The 21,492-nt window shown below is 47.7% G+C and overlaps 1 protein-coding gene and 1 long non-coding RNA gene across 3 annotated transcripts in view; one reads left to right on the top strand and one right to left on the bottom strand.

Moving 5' to 3' along the window:
- Positions 1-1,333: 1,333 nt before the first annotated feature.
- Positions 1,334-21,492, top strand: part of Eef2k (eukaryotic elongation factor 2 kinase) — a 61,348-nt gene continuing 41,189 nt past the window's right edge. The window contains exons 1-2 of one of the 2 annotated variants that reach the window (XM_004855912.4): positions 1,334-1,648; positions 13,985-14,306. In XM_004855912.4, the coding sequence (XP_004855969.2) occupies positions 14,061-14,306 (246 nt within the window). In that variant the 5' untranslated portion in view covers positions 1,334-1,648; positions 13,985-14,060. The remainder of the gene's footprint in view (positions 1,649-13,984; positions 14,307-21,492) is intronic. The other variant, XM_004855913.4, reaches the window with a different exon arrangement.
- Positions 16,710-18,782, bottom strand: LOC110344187 (uncharacterized). The gene is made up of 3 exons (XR_002386563.2): positions 18,709-18,782; positions 18,172-18,200; positions 16,710-16,844 (listed from the first exon to the last, which is right to left on the bottom strand). It is a non-coding gene; the product is annotated as an uncharacterized LOC110344187 (long non-coding RNA).

The raw sequence follows: 21,492 nt of genomic DNA, 5'->3' as shown, positions 1-21,492 counted from the left end.
CTGGAATTACAGGCCTGTGCCACCAAACCAAACTCACAGGTTTGCTATTTGATCCAGATGAAACAAACTGTCAATAGATTAACGGAAGAAACACAGTAACATATTTATTCCATCCCAGTTTTAGCTGACCCCGGAACTTCCGACTGAAGACACAAAGACTCAGGGTGAACGATCCATTTTGATGGAGCATGGACAGCCCTGTGGAAATGGGATCAGAGAAAACAGGGTGTGGGTGGAAGGAAGTAGATTGAGTGGGAAACCCAGCAAGGCCTTTCTGCTCAGTCTTTTTGGTCCCTTGGTTAGCATGTCTGAGGAGTCAAATTTCTCTCCTTTATTACCACACAATAACTAAGCAGACCCCAGATCCTCGGAGCACTGCAGTATGGAGGCCCTTTGTCCCCCTTATTTAGAACTTCCAAAGACGTCTAAAGTGGCTCCTAGAAGTCTTTTGGGAGGAAATGCATACATTCCTTGGAAAGTGTGAACTTTGAGATCAGAGAAGTCAGCCCTGAGTTCCAGCTCTGTCCTTTGCTGCCTGTATCACTGGGCAAGTCACTATCTCTATGGGCTTCCATTTTACCATCTGTAAAATAGGGCTGATTTACCTATCTACCTTACAGAGTTGGGTGGAGCTAGCATAAAATAAATTGTTTAACAAATACAATTGTTACCATTTTTATTTCTAAAATAAAATTTGTGAAATTTCTAGGGAAGCACTTGGAAGGATGTGATAGCAAAATATTCACAGTAGTTATCTTTCGTTCTCTTCTTTATACCTTTCTATATCCGTTGACTCCACAGGAATTAGTAAGCACACACCACGTTCCAGGTCCTGGTTTCAGAGTTAGGGATACGGTAACGCGTACAGGACACCTAAGTAACGCCAGGTGTGGTGGCGCACGCCTGTGATCCCAGCACCCTGGGAGGCAGAGACGGGGTGGGGTGGGGGGGAATCTCAAGTTTGAGCCCAACCTGGGCAACTTATCAAGTTGGCGAGACCCTGTTTAAAAAAAAAAAAAGTAATGCCTGGAGGAAATGATAATTATTGCAAATAATTGCAATTGTTATAAGTGTCTAAGTTTTACAAAGCATTAATCAGAAAAAGGATTTCTGATAAAAAATATTTATATATATTTTTTGTGGTACTGAGGATTGAACTCAGGACCTTGTACTTACAAGGCAGGCGCTGTGCCACTGAGCTAAATCCCCAGCCCCCGATAAAAAATATTTTAAGGGTGTGTAATAGAGACTTGTACAAACGAGCAGTGGGCTAATCAGGCTCCAGCGCCGTACTGCATCTGCAGCCAACAGGCGGGGGAGCACCGCTAGCGTTAGTACTTGAGCGAGGGGCCAGGTCCAGCTCCGGGCTGCAGGGGCGGGGACAGCCTTGGGCGGGGCGGCCTCGTGAGCCCCCGTTCGAAGCCCCGCCCCCCGGCCTCGCTCCAGTCCCCGCTCCGCCGCTGCGCGATCAGAGGCCTCGCGCGGCTGCTGCTCCAGCCCGGCTCCGGCCACCTGCGCTCCAGCCCGGGCACGCGTCCCCGCGACCCGCTCGCCGCTCCTCGGCACTCGGGGGCCCCCCCGGTCTGCACCCTGGAGCGCCGCGCCGCGAGCCTCTGCCCGCCCCTCTGCCTCGTCGCGACCGGGAGAGGTAGGAGGGGACTCGCTGCGCTCTGCGGCCCTCGGTAGCCCGGGGTGCGCGGAAGGGGAGAGGGACGTGGGGCGCTCGGCGCCTGCTGCTGTGAAGCGGAAGCGTCGCGTCCGCGGGAAGCGACCTCGGCAAGCGCTGGCCGCGAGGGCGTCCGGAGAGGCGCAGCGCTGCCCGCCTGTCTCCCGCTAGGCCCGGGCCGCTTCTCCCACGTGGTCCGCTGAGCAGAGACTGCGTGGGCCGCAGCCCCGGGACCCCGAGGGTTGTGCGAACGCGCTGGCTGCGGGAGCTGACATGTGCGCCAAGGGCCTGAGCGGTGGCGCGCGTGGTGGCGCAGGGGCGGCCCGGGGATCGCCTGGGGCGGGGCGGGGCGCGGTGCGGGAAGCAGCCCGGCTGCGTCCCAAGTGTGACAGACGGGCCGGCTGCAAAGTGTGTGTGCTGCGGGGAATTGCCCTCCTGGGACGCTCGCCTCCTGGGAGCCTGATTCCTCGGTGCTCGGTCGTGGGCGCTCCCTGCCTTGGGGCCACTCAAACAGGAAAACAGATTTCACAGGGGAGGAAACTGAAGCCCAGGGTGGTCCTCAGGCCCCCAGAAGCTCCAAAAGCCACGTGGACAGCAGTCTAATAAGCGAGATGGATTAAGCGAGGACGCAGAACCAGCAGGTGGAAGCTGTTAATGCCCACCGGGTGTAGGGTGAAGGGCAAGGGGGTGGAGAGGAGGCGAGGCCAGGTGCTCCTCTCAACCTGGACATCAGGACACACGCCGTCCCCTTGTTTCTGGCCCGTGAAGAGGAGCCTGGAAGCCTAGCAGAGGACACAGCCATGAGCTGGAAGGAGCCCAGGCCTCCCTTCACCTCCCCTGTTAGTCTTTGCTATCTGCCCGGAAGAGTGGGCTCCTGGGAGCTCTGAAGGTTGTGGGTGTGGCTCGTGGACGCCGGCCTTCCCTCCAGCCGCCCCTACCACGCCGACCCACTGGAGTAGGGGCCCTTACACTTTTATCTTGCACTGCTCAGATTCTCCGAAAAAGTCCTTGGCGGGGTTGGCTTCTAGTTGTGAGGCCCCTGGGAGCCTGTGGAGAAAGTCTGGGGTGCACAGCAGACACTTGGATTTGCTCCCCTTCATTCTCCAGGAGTCCCAATGTATTTCTGGTCCAGTCTTAAACCTGAAGCAGAAAATGTTCACATTCAGGACTAGAATCAAAGTCGTAGCAGCTGGCTGGACTGATTAAAAAACGTTTTTTGTGTTGAGGGAGATGCATTCTGCTGACAAGACGCTGCAGACGGTTACTCCTGTGAGCTGAAGATGCCCCTAAGGAGCGATTAGAGAGAGTCCACACCTGGGATGGAGTGGGTTGGGCTTTTAAGTGTAGAATCAAACTCTTGCAGCCAGGGCTGGTGGGCTCAAAGAAGAAGGGTTCAGATGGAAGAAGGAGTGAGTAACGCATTGATGATAAAGCAAGGGCCAGCAAAACACAGGAAGTGGCTGAGCTATGGGTAGCCAAACTGCAGACAGTTTCTCTAGCCCAGTTCTCAACTTCAGGGTGTGTTGAAACCTGGAAGTTAATTCAGTAGGTCTGAGTGAGGCTGGAGAATTTCCATTTCTATTTAACAAGTTCCCGGGGTAAAGATGTCGCTCTGGCTACTGCTGGTGGTCCAGAGGGTCCTGGTACCACAGTTTTAGAACTGCTGATTCAGAATGTGATGACTGTGGCATAAGCCCTGGATTCAGCCGGCACCACCTGCAAGTCTGACTCACCCACTTTCTCGCTGTGTGATTTTGGGCAAATCACTAAACTCTGTTCTTCAGTGACCCCATCTGGAGAATGATACTAATAGTGTCTGCTTCCTGGGATTCAGGGGAGACTTCCTGGAGGAGGGTACAGCAAGTTCGAGGCCCAGGGAGGGGGGAGCTCACGTCTTCCTGGAAAATGAGCTGCGCAGCAAGTGCTTTGTAAGTGATATGAGATGCTGTCACTCGGCTTTGAGTGGGATCATGGTGGAGGAGAGGCTGCCCAGGACATGGGAAGCGGGCTGCTGGGTGGGCCTGAAAGTTCTGCAAGTTTATTTCTGCCCAGTTCTGCTGGCCCAAATGCAGTCACATCACCAAGGTGTAGGAGAGGCTGGGAAATGTAGTCACCGACTGGGCAGCATAATTCGTGGTGGAGACCTGGCTTTCTATACCACCGTGGCTTTTTCTAGCCAACTTGCTTATCTCTCTTCCTCCTTGTTTGGTCCACTCCAGTCTGTTGGATGAATGAATTTTACAGAGGAGGATACCGAGGTTCAGAGAGCTTAGGTAACTTGCCCAGCACTGCTCAGCTAGTAGTGGCAGACCTGGGACTTGAACTCAGATCTGTTCGTCCCAAAGGTCTCGCTCAGCCAGATCCTGGCCTCCGCGCTTTTCAGGTGCTCCATGGTCTAGGCTTTCCTACTTGCCACTGGGCTGGCCGACCCTCTGTGATGACAGCCCAGTCGTCCCTCTGCTCCAGTGCCAGCTGGGTCCGTGATTCAGCAGCAGATTGCTCGTTTTCCTCAAGTTACACGTTCATTTATCCAGGGTGCGTGTGTGGTGAGTGCCAGGCTTGGTGCTCTGGGCTGGAGAAGGCCGAGACACGGCCCCTTTTGTTTGACATGCTCACGTGGTCTGGCCTCTGGACGGCTGTGTAAACACAGTTCACTGTGGGAAGTGACACATGCTGTGCTCCTGGACTGACCTGCCAGGAGTACACTGTGTTTCGGGGCCACGAGGAAGATGTCTTGTGGATGATCAAACATTAAAATGTAAAGCGCCCTTGTCCATTTTGCTCATCGAAGCTATAGTGACAATCTTGTGCTTCGTACCCTAAAATGGATTTTTCTAATTTCTAAAACAATAAAAGAGCCCTTGCGCAATGACGATTTTTTGGAAGAAAACACAGTATGCTGCAAAGGTATTTTTATGAGCCTTCAAACAGAGCAAGTATTAGCTTATCCAATAGGTTGTTGTTTCCCATGGGTCAGTAAGCTAATTTCTCTGTCTCTATGGATGCATGGAGATTTGTCTTTAAAGAGTCAGGAGGGGGCCGGGGATTTAGCTCAGTGGTTTCGCTGCCTATTGGGAAAGCCCAAGGACCCGAGTTCAATCCCCGGTACCCAGTTGTCCTAAAGGAGGTGAGTTTCTCAGCCTCAGTACTGCTGACATTTTGATCCTTCATCCTGGTGGGGCTGTCCTAGGAGTTGTAGGCTCTGCAGCAGCGTCCCTGCTCTCTACCCACTAGCTGTACCCTAGACTTACAACAGCCCAAAAGGTCTCCGGACATTGTCAAAGGTTTCAAAGGAAGCCCCAGCTTCAGAGCCATTCTTCCAGACTGTATTCGTTTCTTATTGGTGCTGTAACAAATGATCACAAAGTGAATGGACTGAAGCAACACAAAGTTATTATCCTACAGTTCTGGGGGTCAGAAGTGTTAAAGTCAAGGTGTCTGTAAGGTTTTGTTCCTCTGGAAGCTCTAGGGGAGAGTCTGTTTCCTTGCCTTTTCCAGCTTCTGAGGCCCCTTGGTTTCCTTGGCTTGTGCCCCCTCCTCCTCCAAAGCCAGCAGCTCTGCATCTCCACATCTTCCTCTTTTTTCCCTTCCTTCCTTTCCCTTTCCTTCTCTTCCTTCCTTCCTTGGTGTTGGGAATGAGCCCAGGGCCTCTCATATGCTAAGCACTTGCTCTGCCATTGAGTTAATTTCTGGCCCTAAATCTTTCTCTTTGTCTACCTCTGCTTCCCATGTTACATTTTTCTCTTCTTCTTCTTTTTTTTGTTTTTGGTACCGGGGATCAAACTCTGGTCCTTGTGCTTGCGAGGCAGGTGGCGGAACCACTGAGCTAAATCCCCGGCCCTCTCTTCTTTTAAAAAAAAAAAATTTCCTGCCTGTTTTCTGCCATACAGACCTTTGTGATATAATCACCGGACAAACCAGGACAGTCTCCCCATTGCAAGAGCCTTGATCACCTGCACAGTTGCCTCCCTCTGCCATGTAAGGTCATACAGTCACAGGGTCCAAGGACTGGAATGTGAACATCTTTGGGAGGACAGTTACCTTGTCTGTCACAGACGTTTTGGCCCCTTAGTGTAATGGCACTGAGTATGGAGGGCCTCGGGGGAAGAAGGTGATGCAAGGGCTGGGGATGTGGGGATGGTCAGGTGTGATAGCAGCTTTTGAGCACCCTGTCTATGCCAGGTGCCACAGGCCTGATCGCACCGAATCTTCTGGACAACCTGGGATAGGTACTGTTTGCTGTCCACTCTTTTATGGACAAGGACTCTTTCCACGGAAGGCTTTCTGGAGGAGGTCCAACTTTGAGCCAGATTTTGAAGAGAACAAACACATATGCTCGAGAGTGGGGAAAGCATTCTGGCCAGAGAGACCTGAGGTTGCAGACAGGGAGGTGACACCTTGGCCCCGAACGGTGACTGGTTCTGGGCCTAGAAAGTAGTGGGCTTGAGATGGCAGGAAGAAAGGGGCAGATGGGCATGGGCACCTGTACATTGGTCCTTTTATTCTGACATAAAGTACTGCTATTCTCAGTAATTTCTCTTTTCTTTTGTTTTTTGATTTTTTTTTTTTTTTTTGAGACAAGCTCTCCCTACGTAGTTCAGGCTGGGCTTGAACTCACGGATCCTCCTGCTTCAGCCTCCTGAGTGCTGGGATTACAGGCATGCACCACCGCACCTGACATTCTCAATAATTTCAGTGTTTATTTATAAGCATCTATTAGGTGCCGGAAGTCTAGACATTAATGAGATGCTGAGATGATTTCTTAGCTTCTTGCCTGAATCAGCAACTCCCGAGGCAGCACCATAGGAAATACGTGAGATCCAGAGCGGAAAGGCCTTGGATCATTGGCCCAGCACGTGCCGAGCACTGGTGCAGGGAAGTCTGTCCTCCAGGACAGGGGACGCCCCTAGCAATGGAGCCAGGGTGCAGCCCAGGCCGTGGACTGCAGATCCTAGCCGCCAGTCACTCGGCTGGGCTTTGGGTGTGTTTCCTCTTTGAAGGGAGCAGAGAACTGGAACCGGAATCCAAGAGAGCTCTGTACCATGCAGGGCAGCCTCTCTCCGTCCGTTCCGTTCCGTTTGCTTCCTTCCCCGGTGGCCTTTCAGAGGCCGACAGTCACTTCTCCTGGGCCTGGCTCGTCCAGTCATCATTGCATGCCAGAGATCACTCCAAGCGTGCAGTGTGCAGTAAGCCCTTCACCCTATTACTTCCCTGTCTTATTTCATTTGCAATTAAGTTGTCATTCTGAGGCCCATAGGAATCCCAGACTCATCTGCCTCTATCACCACCTGTCCATTGCAGGACAAAAGCCACTCTTCCTGTCTCTTGGTGAGAGGAACTCACCCTGAAGGGTAAGCAGCTCCTCACTGCTTCTAGCTGGTAGAAGTTCTTGGCCTAATATCTAAAAGGGCTTGGAGAGCCAGGTGTGCTGGTGTATGCCTGTAATCCCAACACCCCGGGAGGCTGAGGCAGGAAAATCAAAAGTTCCAGCCCAGCCTGGACAACTGAATTGCTTAGCAAGACTTTATCTCAAAGTGAAAAATTGAAAAAAAGGGGACCAGAGATGTAGCTCAGTGTGAAGGCCCTGGGTTCAATACCCAGTACTGGAAGAAGGACTGGGAGACCCACCTAGGTGGAAGTAGGATGGGGACAGGAAGTGGTGGAATGGAGCTGATGCCTTATTTATCACCAGGAAAGTCCTTATTACCAGGTAATCCACGATACTAGGTAATAGGGAAGCAGTGAAGTGATAAGATAAGGAGTAGCAAAGAAAGCATATTATTTAGAAATATCCTCCAGGAGTGACACAGAACAGTTAGGAGTCCTTGCCTACAGGGATGGGAAGCACTCTGCCCATGCCCAGATGCAGAGGTCGTTTACTAGCTCAAGTAAGTTAAGCAGTGTTCAACCTGTGTGGTCACACAGATGGCCGTGGTATCATCTCTCATTCTGCTCTCCTCTTCCTGGCATCTTTGTTCTGCAGTGACCTCAGCCTGGCTATAATTTGCCTCCGGCACCAAGGATTGGTTCTTCTTCTGGTCACTCAAGCAAAAGCCCCAGGCTCGCCTGGGTGGGCCAGGTTGGCTTGACTCGAGTCACATGAGCACTGGAACGGTTACTGTGGGGAGGTACCCAGTGCTGTATAGACTTGGCTCACGTGACACCCCCACCCCGGCCACATGACCCCCTTTAAAAGCAGATGCTCCATGGTGGGTGAGGTGCCTGCTCCGGGGTTGCTAAGCATACACCAGTGTTGGCCCTGGCCAGCTCCAGGCGGGCCATGGTGGCTCTGGGATGCTGGCTCCTGGGATCGCAGTGGGGATATTCTGGCCCCTGCCTGCTCCTTGACCTGCAGGGCTCACCCAGGACATTGCAGCATAGTTTCCTGCTCCCTGGCTGCCAGAGGAGCCCTGAGTAGCAACATGTAGTAGGGACAGCCATGATTCTCATGGTGAGAGCCTAAGATAATTTGTTCCCTGAAGACTCCTGAAAAAGCCTGGCTTTGTTCCTAACCAGATATCCAGGTCATCAGCCTGACTGCGACCCAAGGCTCACCCTCTTTGTTTACGTTTCTAGAAATGATCCAGATAAGAACAGTCCCTCTGTCTCAGGGCTTGCTTTGTGCCGGCACTGGGCACTTTTGAGCGAATGTGGTGGGTGGAATTATTCATCCCCATTTACAGCCAGACTGCGGGGGACTGGAGGTAAGGCTTAGGAGTGGCAGGGCTGGGACTTGAACCCAGTTCTTTCCGTCTCAGAACTTTACTCAGCTTAGAAGTCCCATTTGACCCAGCTATTCCCCTGCTGGGTATCTTCTCCAAAGAATTAAAAGAATCTTACCACAGTGATATATGCATACTCATGTTTACAGCGGCACAGTTTGTAATAGCAAAAGCTTGGAAACAGCCCAAGTGCCCATCAACTGGAGACTGGATAAAGAAGATGTGGTTTTTTTTATAAAATGGAGTACTACTCAGCCATAAAGAATGAGAAATTAGAGACATTTATAGCTAAATGGATGCACATTGAGGCCATCCTCTCAAGTGAAATAAATAGGACACGTGTAAATACCGAATAGTTCTCTGGTGTGAGAAACTAAAAGTGTAAATAAGGATGAAAATGATTAAAAAAGAATCATTGATAATTTGAAATAGGAAGAAAAGTCCCAAAGGAATAGGGGAAGTGGGAGGGGAAGGGGAGAGGAAAGAAGGGAAAGGAAAAATGATGAGAAATGGAAAAAATGGAAATAAAGTCTGTGTAAATAGGGAAGGGAGGAGGGGTGAAGGGAGGGCAGGGAATGGGGAAAGAAATAAGAACCAAGATGCATCACGCACAGGTGCAAGCATCCAGTGATAAATTTAAATGTATTGTGCACCTAAAATGGACCGATGAAAGAATTTGAGGGAAAAAAAGAACTTAGCTGCTTCTCTGTGAAAGTTTTTCCCCAGGGCTTGTCAAGGATGGGGAGGGAAGACGTCAGTGCCTGATGAAGGCAGAGGAAACTTTCTGGAGGATCTGGAGGTCGGAGGCTGGGTCCTGCCCCTGTCTTAGGCCTCTGTTCACAGGAGCAGGCTCGCTCTTTGGGACAAGTCCAAGCTGGATGGCGGTCACCAGGAGGCTGGTGTCAGAACCAGTGCCATGGAACCGAGTCATGGGCTAACGAGGGTTCCTTGCCTATCCAGGGGAACCCGACACCCCTGCCCCAGGTGCCCTGTCTTTATGCACCAGTGCGAGGACGGCTGCCAAGTTTGGACTCTGGATTGAGGCCACAGTTTTCCCAGCCTGCCCTTTGAGAGTGGCTCTGTGCTTAGCTCTGCGCCTACACTGGTTCTGTTACTAAGGAAGAAGGAATGAGTGGTTTTGACAGTTAGCAGGCAGATGAGGCTCACTGTGTCTAGAATCCCCATCCAGTGCCTGCTGGGTCACAGCCACTTTCTCCAGCTGCTTTTGTTGCCCAGGGGCAGGAGAACATCAGGTCCATGGTAAGATGTGGCCACGGGCTGTGGTTCCATTCCTCAGTCCCCTGTGAACGAGGTGTGGAACTGCAGTCAGGCTTTTTCCCCTCTCAGCTCCTGCCAAAAATGGAGTTGATGAGATGGATTAATTTGACAAGATCACCAGCAGCAGAGCCAGGATTTGCGCCTGGCAGCCGGGCTCCTGATCTGAGCTCTCACCACGGAGCTGCACTGCCTGGGGTGGCAGGCAGGAGCTGTGGTCTGGCCCCTCGCATGGCACCGCCTCGGCACCCAGAGCTCGCTGACCTGGCTGGGCCCACTGGCAGCTCAGCGCCACAATCCCTGTGTTGGTCAGCATGGATTCGGCCAGGGGCTGACCAGGGCCGAGGGAGGCACCAGGGCTAGAAGCAGCAGGCCCAGGCCCAGGGCAGATTTGAATGACAGGCAGAGTCAGGTGGCTGTGGTGTCAGCTCCCAGCTGGTAACTCTGTCTCGCTCGGAAGATAAGAAACAAAATTGACATGGATGTGGAAATTGTGGGTGGAGAAATCAACATGTGGGTGGAGTATTAAAGAAATAGAATAAAAAGAAAACCAAAAGCCATAAGCAGAATAGAAAATAGCAAGAGTACATTGCACAAAAGGTGTTTCTTGAAATTTTAATTGCCATTTAGGTGTGGCTAGGAATACAAATGTATTTCCTCCCTCAGTAGTTGTCAAGAAAATGCCAAGACCTGTATGTTAGACAGAACTGTTAATAATTGAAATAGGGCCGGGATTTAGCTCAGTGGCACCATGCCTGCCTTGCAAGCACAAGGTCCTGAATTTGATCCCCAGTACCAAAACAAAAAAAAAGAAGAAAATAATTGGAATTGTTGGTTTGATCTAAAAATGTTTTTCTTTTTCTTTGAAGAAATGAGCACTGTCTCTGTTGCCAGGCTGACCCCAACTCCTGGGTGCAAGTGATCCTCCTGCCTCAGCCTCCCAAGTAGCTGGGCCTACGGACATGCCATTGTGCTTGGCTCTTAAACCAATTTTTTAGAAAACAGATTTAATTTATCATCTTGTGTTGAAAGCAGCCCAGGTTTGCAAACAGAACAGTATAGAAATCGACCAGCTTTTAAAAAGTTCCCTAAGGGGGCCGGGGATTTAGCTCAGTGGTGCCACTGCCTGCCTCACAAGCGGAAGATCCTGAGTTCAAACCCTGGTACCAAAAAAAAAAAAAAAAGTTCCCTTTATTTCTGGTTCCCAGCCCTCAGCTCCCCGCTCCCCTGCCCATGCCCATTTCAGTGTCCGCCCCAGTCCTTTTGGAAAAGTTTTGATGTGCGTACAGTTGTCCTTTTTCTTCTCCTTTGCACATCACAGTATGCTCGATTTTCTGCAACTTGCCTTTTAAATTTAACATTTTTTCTTGACTTTTAAAAAGCTTTGACTTTATTGAAATGTGATTCACATATCTCACAATGTACCCATTTAAGACTAGTTTTCTGTGGCTTTTAGTAGATTCACAATCAATTTTAGAGCATTGTCATCACCTCATTTCTTCCCAGCCACCCTTCTACCCTCACCTGCAGCCCCACGTCGTCACTAATATGTTTTCTGTTTCTTAAGATTTGCCTTCTCTGGACATTTCATATAAATTGAATCATGCAATAGTTTTTGTTTTTTTGTTTTGGTACCGGCGATCGAACTCGGGTCCTGTGCTTGGACAGCAGGAGGCGGAACCACTGAGCTAAATCCCTGGCCCTGCAATAGTTTTTGATAACTTTCATTTTGCATAATAGTTTTTTTTTTTATGGTACTGGGGATCGAACTAGGGTCCTTGCACTTTTAGGGCAGGCAGCAGAATCCCCAGCTTTGCATAATAGTTTTAAGTTTAATTAATGTTGAAGCGTGTTTCAGAACTTGAAAAAATATGTATTCCTAAGTAACATTCTATTATGTGAATATACTACTTACTAAAATCCGTTCATCGGTTGCTGGACATTTGGGTTGTTTTCCCTTATTTTTTTGGTACCAGAGATCGAACTCAGGACCTTGTGGTGCCACTGAGCTAACTCCCCGGCCTGGTTGTTTTCCCTGTTCACTATTTTTCATAATGCTGCTGTGAGCACCTGTATACAGGTTTCTGTGTGGGCATATGTCTCCATTTTCTTGGGTCTATACTGTACCTAGGAGTGGAATTGCTGGACCACATCATAACTTGGTGTTTAACTTTTTGAGAAATTGCCAAACTGTTTCCTAATGTGGCGGTACCATTTTACATTCCCACCAACAGTATATATGGGTTTCAATTTCTCCACATCTTTGCCAACCCATTTTTAAAATGTATATCCATCCTAGTGAGTGTGACTTTGTCTTGTATTTCCCTAATGCCTAATGGTGTTGAGCATCTTCTCATCGGTTTATTCGCCATTGGGTTGTCTTTTTGTTGTTGACTTGTAAAAGTTCTTTATATAGTCCCTTATCAGATATATTATTTGCAAAATTTGCCTCCCTTTCTGCGAATTGTCTCTTCACTTTTTTTTTTGAGGTACTAGGAATTGAACTCACAGCTTCATGCATGCTAGCCAGGGGCTCTCCCACTACATTCCCAGCCCTTTTTACTTTCTTATTTTGAGACAGGGTTTCCACTAAATTGCCCAGGTTGGCCTTGAATTTGGCCTTCTGCATAGCTGGGATTACAGGCATGCACCAGAGCCAAGCATCTTCTCTTCACTTTCTTTTTTTTTTTTTTTTTTTTTTTTGGTACTGGAGATCGAACTCGGGACCTTGCACTTGCAAGGCAGGCGCTGGAACCACTGAGCTAAATCCCTGGCCCTCTCTTCACTTTCTTGATAATGTCCTTTGAAACACAAAATCTTTTTGCCAGGTGTGGTGGTGCATACCTGTAATCTCAGCACTTGGGAGGCTGAGGTAGGAGGATCCCCATGAGTTCGAGGCCAGCCTGGGGAACATAGCAAGACTCTGTCTCAAAAAACAACAGACAAAAAAATGAAGCACAAAAATCTTTTGATTTTTTTTTTTTTTTGATGTTCAGGTTATCTATTCTTTTTTTCTTTCTTTTTTTTTTTTTTTTGAGACAAGGTCTCACTATATAGTTCACGCTGGCCTTGAACTCACTATGGAGCCCAGGCTGACCCTGAATTCACAGCAGTCCTGCTTCAGCCTCCCAAGTACTGGGATTTCAGGCACATTCCCACTGCAGGGCCTTTGTACTTGTTCCCTGTGCCTGAAACAACCTTCCTACAGCAGGTTCTTCTTTAATGCCAGAATCCCAGCTCAAAAGTCACTTCTTTAGAAAATCCTTCCCCAAATCCTCGAAAGAACCAATCCTTCAAATGCATATCTAGTCACTCCCTCACACAATACCCTCTTTTATTTTCTTAACAATAATTTTTGCAGGCTGAAATCATCCTGTTTACTTTTTATTATCCCTCTATGCCCTTCGAGTGCCTCAGAGATGCACAGTACACTTCCTGGAATGGATGAGTGCCCCAAGAATGTCCTCTACACCGTGATAAATAATAACAAGATACTGTACTAACAGTCCCAAACGTCTGTCAATGGAAGCCCGTTATATAAATTACAGCATTTCTTTGTGTACCATTGTTGTAGAATTCCAAGAGACAGGAGAGACCAAATGGGAGTCGGGAGGATTTATTTAAGGTGTATACCCTGGCTCAGCAGACTCTATCCAAAATGACTGGGTGTTGAACAAAGAGGAGGAGGTGGTTTTTCTCGTGATGTAGCACTCCCTTATGATAAAAATTGATGATAATGATGATGCTCTTTAATAAAACTTGTTATAAAGAGCATCAAAGGGAGGAATGAAGCAGGACTTAAAGACAAGTCCTTCCCAGCCTTGCGCAGCACCCCCCCGCCCATGAACCCCCTCTCCTGGCCTGAGGTGTACACAGAACAGAAAGAAACCACTGTGCCTGGAGAGCAGCCATGGCTGGAAGAGAGGTGGGCAGGGGGCCAGATTACTCAGTCCCTGTAGCCTTTAAAAGGCATTTGGATTTTATTGCAAATATGAAGGGAAGTTGCTGGAAGGGTTAAGCGAATGATTTGATCTAATTTATGTTCTAAGAAGATCACTGGTTGCTGGGGCAACTCCGGTCCCAACATTTCCAAGTGCTAGAGTCCTTAGAAGTGGAATTACTGGGTTGATGACTGTGGACGTTTGAAACATTCCTGGATGCAGCCAGCTGCCTCCCAAAAGACAGCTCTGGGTTTCACTCTGGGGATGCAGGCTCTTGGCGGTTGCCATTGGCAGGCAGGGTTGGGTGCCCAGGGAGCTGTCACCCCCAGCCTCCCTCCTGGGGAGGAGCACCCACACTGTGGCTCTTGCTTCCCTTGCAGGACCTTCGCTGCCACATTGGCCCTGTAACTCTGGCTGGACCGCTCACCCCTTGGGTAAGACGGGCATCCCCAGAGGATGGCGGACGAGGACCTCATCTTCCGCATGGAAGGCGTGTATGGTGGCCCGGCCTCCTGGGGCGGCCACCATGGTGACTCTGATACAGACAGCGACGAGGAAGAAGGCTGCTTTATCTGCCCCATCACTGATGACCCCGGGTCCAACCAGAATGTCAATTCCAGGGTCAGTAACTACTACAGCCACCTAGTGAAAAATGAGCAGTATGGCTCCAGCGGGTCCCCGGCCGGCTCCTTCCACGTCAAGGTGAGCGAACCGTGTGTGGCACCTCCCCTGGCTCAGCTTCCCCGCTCCAAGGCCTGGCAAATTGAGACCACTGCTTGGGGTCTTCCCTGTCTTCAAACCCTGGCCAGTGCAACAAATTCTGGATCTGAGGATATACCTGTTACACTGGGAGAAATTTGTTGGCTAAAATACATTTTATACTTTTTTTTTTTGGTACCAGGGATCGAACTGACGACCTTGCGCTTCCGAGGCAGGCGCAGTGGCACTGAGCTAAGTCCCCGGCCCTAAAATATGTTTCATTACCTTGGAGCAGAGTTGTAAAAACTTTTTGGTGAATCTTGCCCACCTTTTTTTTTTCTTATCTTTTTTTGGTTTTTTCTTTCTTATTTGAAGAAATAGAAGAGAGATGAGTGTGGTGATACACACCTGTAATCCTCACACTCTGAGAGGCTGAAACAGGAAGATCACAAGTTGAAGCCCAGCCTGGGCAACTTAGAGACTTCGCCAGACCCTGTCTATAAATAAATAAATAAGTCAGTTTATTTATTTATTTTTAAAAGGCTGGGGTTGGCCCGGGCATTTAGCTCAGTGGTGCCACCACCTGCCTCGCAAGTGCAAGGTCCTGAGTTCGATTTCTGGTACCAAAAGAAAAAAAGGCTGGGGCTGTAGCTCAGTGTGAAGGCTCTAAATTAAAGCCTCAGTACAGGAAGCGGGAAGGGAGGGAGGGAGGAAGCAAACAGACAGAATGAAATACAAAGCCTCAGAGAGCACTGCACGTTGAAAAGATCTTGTTTCTTGAACGTGGGGACATGTTCATGTACATAAACATGGTGAACTTATCAATTGGTTATGGCCACATCCAACATTTTTTAAAGAAATGAAGCAGAACATGGGCCGGGATTTAGCTCAGTAGTGCCGCTGCCTGCCTTGCAAACGCGAGGGTCCAGAGTTCGATCCCCAGTACCAAAAAAAAAAGAAAAGAAAAAGAAATGAAGCAGAATGGACTAGAATAGAAAATATTAGAGTCCTGGAAAGTGTAAAGATCTTATTTCTTGAAACATATACAGTAGTCCACCTTTATCTGCCAGGGATACATTCCAAGGTTGCAGAGGATGCTTGAGACTATGCATCGTACCTAACCCTGAATATACTGTTTTCCTACACATTCATATGTATGATAAAGATTAACTTACAAATTAGACCTAGGAAGAGATGGTGATAACAATAAACAATAATAAGGTAGAATAATTATAACAGTATTATACAACAGTATTTTTTTTTCTCTGTACTGGGAATTAAGTCCAGGGCCTTTGCACTGAGCCAAATCCCCAGCTCTGTTTTTACTTTTTATTATGAAACAGGGTCTTGCTAAGTCAGCCAAGCTGGGCTTGAACTTTCAGTCCTCTGCCCCTCTCAGAGTGCTGGAATTACAAGCAGGCACTGCAATGCCCAGCTTAATTTAAAAAATAATTATTATGCCATTATGCTTTTATTTAAAGCAATTTGGTATTGAATTATATAAATGAGTCAACTTGCATTATTTATTGTGTATTATGTATCTGTCACCAGCCTGTGCCTTGAGTACAGACAGACAAACAATTGTCTACAGACTTTAGAGTCTCTCCAAGGGCAGGGGACGTAGCTCAGTGGCACCACACCTGCCTGGCAAGTGCAAGGTCCTGAGTTCCATCCCTGGTACTGGAAAAAAAAAAAAGAGTCTCCATTTATCTAGCAGACACTGACACAAAGAAAAAGTATAAAGTATTAGTTACTTAGATAGCAATATGTTTTAGGAGCACTGAAAACATGACCTCCTTTAATATTACAGCTGTCTTTGTGGTTTGGCTATAGAAAGTAGACTCAATTCTTGTTATTCATTGTTTTTGAATCAGTGCCTATGATTTGCACAGTACAAGTGCTTAATAAATGTTATTTCCCTTTCTGTTCCCAAATCCCAGCGTATGGCCCCAACAACTTATCATTGACTGAAAAATTAATGGTTTTTAAGGGCTTTCCTCCAGCTGGGGTTGTAGCTCAGTGGTAGTGCACTTGCCTAGCATGTGGGGGCCTCTGTATTCCATCCCTAGCACTCTCACACACTCATGTACATGCGTGTGGAAAACTCTTTCCACAAATTACCTTTTTCTGAATTTGTTTACTAATCAAAACTCAGGGAAGGGTTCCAGCACCTCCCTCAAGGAAGGGTTTCAGCTCGAATCTTCTGCACATCTGCATGTATCCAGTTTTGTGAAATATTTTAATCTCACCCCTTCATGTGTGCAGACATGAGTACAGTATGCACTCATGTTCCGCCTAGGGAGCAGCGAGGCCCTCAGACTCGCCCCTGGGCTTCGGAGTGACATTTGAGCGTGACACAAACATCTAAGAGATGTACACAGAGGTCTGCTGAGAGCCTGGGGAATGCAGACAATGTGATGATGCAGTCATTGTACCCCTAGGGGATGTGATTTAAAGTATAGTTTTGTAGTTGGTCAAAAAAACCATTGCTCAGGGTTCTTCTGGACTCAGGAAGAAATATTTGTTCACAGCATAGCAAAGCTGTATAAAAGAGAGGGGAAAGGTGAGCATTATTAGACTTCATATAGTTTCTTGTGGGAGAAAAATTTTAAAATGCAACACTGTAATTTAATCTTTACAAACAGTATCTGTTAGTACTATAAGCAAAATACCTATTACCACTTTGGAATTAGAAATGAAAAACATTTTTCTATAATTTTATAGAATTTTTTAGAATATTAGAATGTTTTTAGAATATTAATCACCTTAGTTCTTAGAGACAGTTGGGTAATTTTTTTCCTTCAAGACCAGAGTTCTAGTCTAGGTCCGGCTTGGGCAGGCAGCTCCAGAAATAGCCCCGTGGGCCTCTTCTGGGGGTGGGGAATCCCAACCATGGCTGCAGTTTTATCGTTGTTTCCATCCTAGGGCAGTTTAGGGACTCTCCCCATTCCAGGAAGGCATGTGAGAAGCGTGGTTTTCAAAGAGCTCAAATATGCCTCTAAAGGGGCCTATTTCAGTGATAAACCATGGTCCTAACAGGGTGCTGAATTCACATATGACACGAACAATACCCACAAGTATTTCAGAGCCTGAGGAGTACGGCTCCGTGGTAGGGTGTGAGGCCTGGCGTTCCATCCCCAGCACCCCTAAGCAAGAAAGAGTGAAAGAGAGCGAGAAAAAGAAGGAAGGAAAGAAGGAAAATTTCATATGTGTATGTGAAAAAAAAAATTCATGAAAATCCCTTGGCACGGTGCTGAAAAAATATTAGCTATTTTTAAAAAACTATTTTTTATGGATGCTGGGGATTGACCCAAGGACCTGGTACATGCTAGGCCTTTGCTCTTTCACTGAGCTACACCCCCACCCTCAAGCGTCTCCTTAAAAATATGCTGTTAACTGCTGCACAAGCTCAAGGACCCGAGTTCGATCCCCAGTACCAAAATAAATAAATAAATAAATAAATAAAATATGCTGTTAAGTCAAAAGACAAATGGAAATAGGATATCCACTTTTATTTAAAAATATATACACAAGGGCCGGGGATTTAGCTCAGTGGTTTCGGCACCTGCTGCACAGGCACAAGGACCTGAGTTCGATCCCCAGTACCAAAAAATATATATGTGTGTGTGTGTGTGTGTGTGTGTGTGTGTGTGTGTACACATACTAATATCTGCATAACAAAAATTGCAACCAATCATTAGTGGTAATTCAGGGGAAAAGGCAGCATAAAGAGGGACTTTGATTACTATGTACAGTATATAAACATTTAAGAATTCAAAGCTACATGTATGTTGTACTTGTGAGGCAAAACAAAAAAGTGTTTTAAAAAAATAGGGCCGGGGATGTAGTTCAGTGGCAGCACACCTACCTCGAAAGCGCAAGGTCCCGGTTCGATCCCTGGTACAAAATAGAAGGGAAAAATAAAGCAAAATTAGTAGGTAACATCCTATCCCCCAACAAACAACAACAAATAACTTCTCCTCTAAGCCATCGCTTCCACAAAGCCAAGCTGGGATCGTGCCGAGACTGTGGGTTCCTCCAGGCTCTGTTTCCCCACTGCACCCCTTTAAGCTCTGGGAATGGGCTTCCCTTTCGCTTCTCTGCCTAAAACCTCTTTCAACTGCTGTCTTGGTCTATGAAAATTACAGTCCTAAAAAGAAAATTACAGTCCCAGCTCTTTCTGTCTTGAGACAACTTCCTGGCTGTCTCTCCCCTCTGCATTTCCCAGGCGCCTAGCAGACCTCTGTGTACCTCTCTCAGATATCTGTGTCACGCTCAGATGTCACTCTGCAGCCCAGAGGCTGTGTCTGAGGGCCCCGCTCTTCCCTCGGGCATTACTTGGGAAGACGTTTGACCACGTGTGGGCGCAGTGGAGCTCTCCCTTGCCCACCGACCTGTGGATTACCTTTGCCAGTGTGACTCCAGAGGGAGACAGCTGCTCATTTTTCCAGACCTCACCCCCTCTGGCACTCAGCAAACCTCATGTGTGTGTGTTTAGTTTACTGTTGACACAGCAACCTGGGTCGTTTGACCAAAATGGGCACCTGGGCTTGCCCAAGGACCTCTGCCCTGACAGGTACTGGATGGGCCCAGGTCCTCCGGCGACGGGCATGTGATGGAATCCGACCAGGGGCACCTCTCAGTGGGCAACAGGCAGGTGACCAAAGGATGCTTATCATAACGTGGGACTGCTTTGAAAAGGATCAGGAACGGCTATTCCTTTTTTACTTCTCTGTCATGTCTACATTTTCTAGAATAAGTGTATATAGCATATATTTTTTTCATTTTTAAGTAAAGTTAGACATTTTATATTTAAAATTTGTTTTTCTCTTCTGAGAATATCTTGGGGTTCACCCCATGGCAGCACGTATGGAGCACTTCTTTTGTCTTTTTTTTTTTTTTTTTTTTGTGGCAGTGCTAGAAATTGAACCCAGGGCCACCCACATGCTAGGTAACCATTCTATCCCAGCCCTTTGAGAACTGTTTTGGTTTTTTTCCCCTCTGTTACAAATAGTATAGTAATAAATGCCCATATATAAATATATATGCAAATTTTAACAATATATATATTTTATAGTATGTAAGTAATACATGGACAAGGTAAAATGAATTCAGACCTTACAAGTGGGATGAGAGAAAAATGGTACCTCCAGCTCGGAGCTCTGGCCTGCATCCTTCCAGAAAGGTTCTCTGCACACATTAGCACATTTGCATGTGACTTTCCTCTTTAACCTGTTCTGCACCCTTGTTGCAGTCCCGCCTTATCAGCCCTTCAGAGCAACATGAACTAGAACTTCTGTGACCCGTCTGTTGGCCTGGTGGGCCTGCCGTACGTGCCCTTCCCAGAGCAACTGTGTCCACTGCACTTCCTGGGCAGCTGGCATTCTGCCAGATAGTAAACCCTGGGCTCTGGGAACTACGTGGAGCCCCAGGAAATGGTGGGATTGTCTGAACCTAAGTGATTTTTTTTCCCCACTACTCAGGATTGAACCTAGAGACTGCCCTGAGCTACATCCCCAACTCTTCTTAGTTTTTGGTTTTTTTTACTTTACTTTTTAAAACTTTTATTTATTTATTTATCATTATTATTGCTAGTGGTTTGGGGGATTGAACTCAGGGCTTTTGCACTGAACTATATCCACAGGCCCTTTTTAATTTTTAAAATTTTAAGACGGGATCTCCTTAAGTTGCCCAGGCTGGGCTTGAATTTGTTTTTTTCTGGTACCGGGGATTGAACTCAGGACTTTGCTCTTGCGAGGCAGGTGTGGTGCCGCTGAGCTAAATCCCCGGCCCTTGGGCTTGAATTTTTGATCCTCCTGCCTCCAGAGCCCAGCTAAGGTGATCTTGAATAGATGTTGTGACTGCAGTTTGTAGCTCGCTTATGTTGTGGTTTTGGTTTTGGTTTTTATTGTTGTTTGGGTTTTTTCAGTCTTTGGGATAGAGCCCAGGGCCTATAGTGCTGGTCGTTTTTGTTTTTAATGTCTGCACATTGCTTCAGTGGGAGATGGAGCCTCCTTAGGCATATGCCTTTGTGCCATGCGGGTGCACTTGCCAGAGAACTCCCCAGCGCTGGAGTGACTGGGGCAGAACTTTTGTGTTTAAACTGCTGGGCATCGCCGATCACCTTTCGAAGACTTTGCACCAGCTGCCCCTGCCACGCCCTTGTTGGCCAACTTTAGTGGTGGTCATGTTTTAACCCAGCAGCTCTAACAGCTTCATCCGAGAGCTCCGGTCACCCAGAAATGAGACTGAGGAGCCAGCGTTTGATGACTCACTGGGCAGAGAGGTGCTGCCCACGGAGCCGACCCTGCCCAGCAGCCTCTGCCAGCAGCCCGTGTCAGTGACTGCAGGAAGTAACCCATGGGTGGTTAGTATTTCTAATGCTCTGAGAATGCAGAGTCAAAAAGTAAAGCATAGGCATCCTGAGTTCCAAAAACTTTTGTTTCAGTTACTTTCTCATCTCTAAGAAATCACCTGACACCCAACTTAAAGGAGGAAGGATTTATTTTGGCTCACAGTTGGTAGAGGTTTCAGTCCTTAGTGGGCTGGCTCGAGGCCAGGCAGTGTGGCAGAGAGAATTGCTCATGGCGTGGCAGCAGGAAGCAGAAAGATCAAGGGAGGAGGGAGAGAGAGAGAGACCCTGCCAGGCCAGGCCCCCAGTGACCAGCTCCTCCAACCAGGCTTCACCTCCCAACATCATAGTTAGCTGCAAACTCATCTGTGGACTAAGCCACTGATGGCTGTCACACACTCATGATCCCGCCACTCCCAAAAGGCCAAGCTCTGAGCACACGAGCCTTTGAGGAGACATCCAGATATGAACCACAGCAGCTTTGGACCAAGACAAAGGTGTGCTGCCCTTCCTCAAGGACTGTGCGTGTGTCAAATGCCAAAACCCTTCGTGAAATGTGCTGGGTATTTATTAACAGAAGTCTCTCTTTTCTTTTTAAATGTTTTTCTAGCCGCTTTATTGAAATATAATTCACATACTATATAATTTATAAATGTTTTTGTTTTGGTACCAGGGATCAAACTCGAGTCCTTGCACTTGCGCAGCAGGTGGCGAAACCACTGGGCTAAATCCCCGGCCCTATAATTTATAAATTTAAAATGAACAATTCAGTGGTTTTGAATATATTCAGAAAATTATGCATCAATCACAGCTAATTTTAGAACATTTTCATAACCC

The sequence above is a fragment of the Heterocephalus glaber genome, unplaced genomic scaffold (genome assembly GCF_053883595.1).
Source record: "Heterocephalus glaber isolate CG9 unplaced genomic scaffold, H.glaber_assembly_v1.0 deba00000943, whole genome shotgun sequence".
Classification (NCBI taxonomy): domain Eukaryota; kingdom Metazoa; phylum Chordata; class Mammalia; order Rodentia; family Bathyergidae; genus Heterocephalus; species Heterocephalus glaber.
Note: the sequence above shows the minus strand (reverse complement) of the source record. Positions and strands in the feature narration are given on the sequence as shown.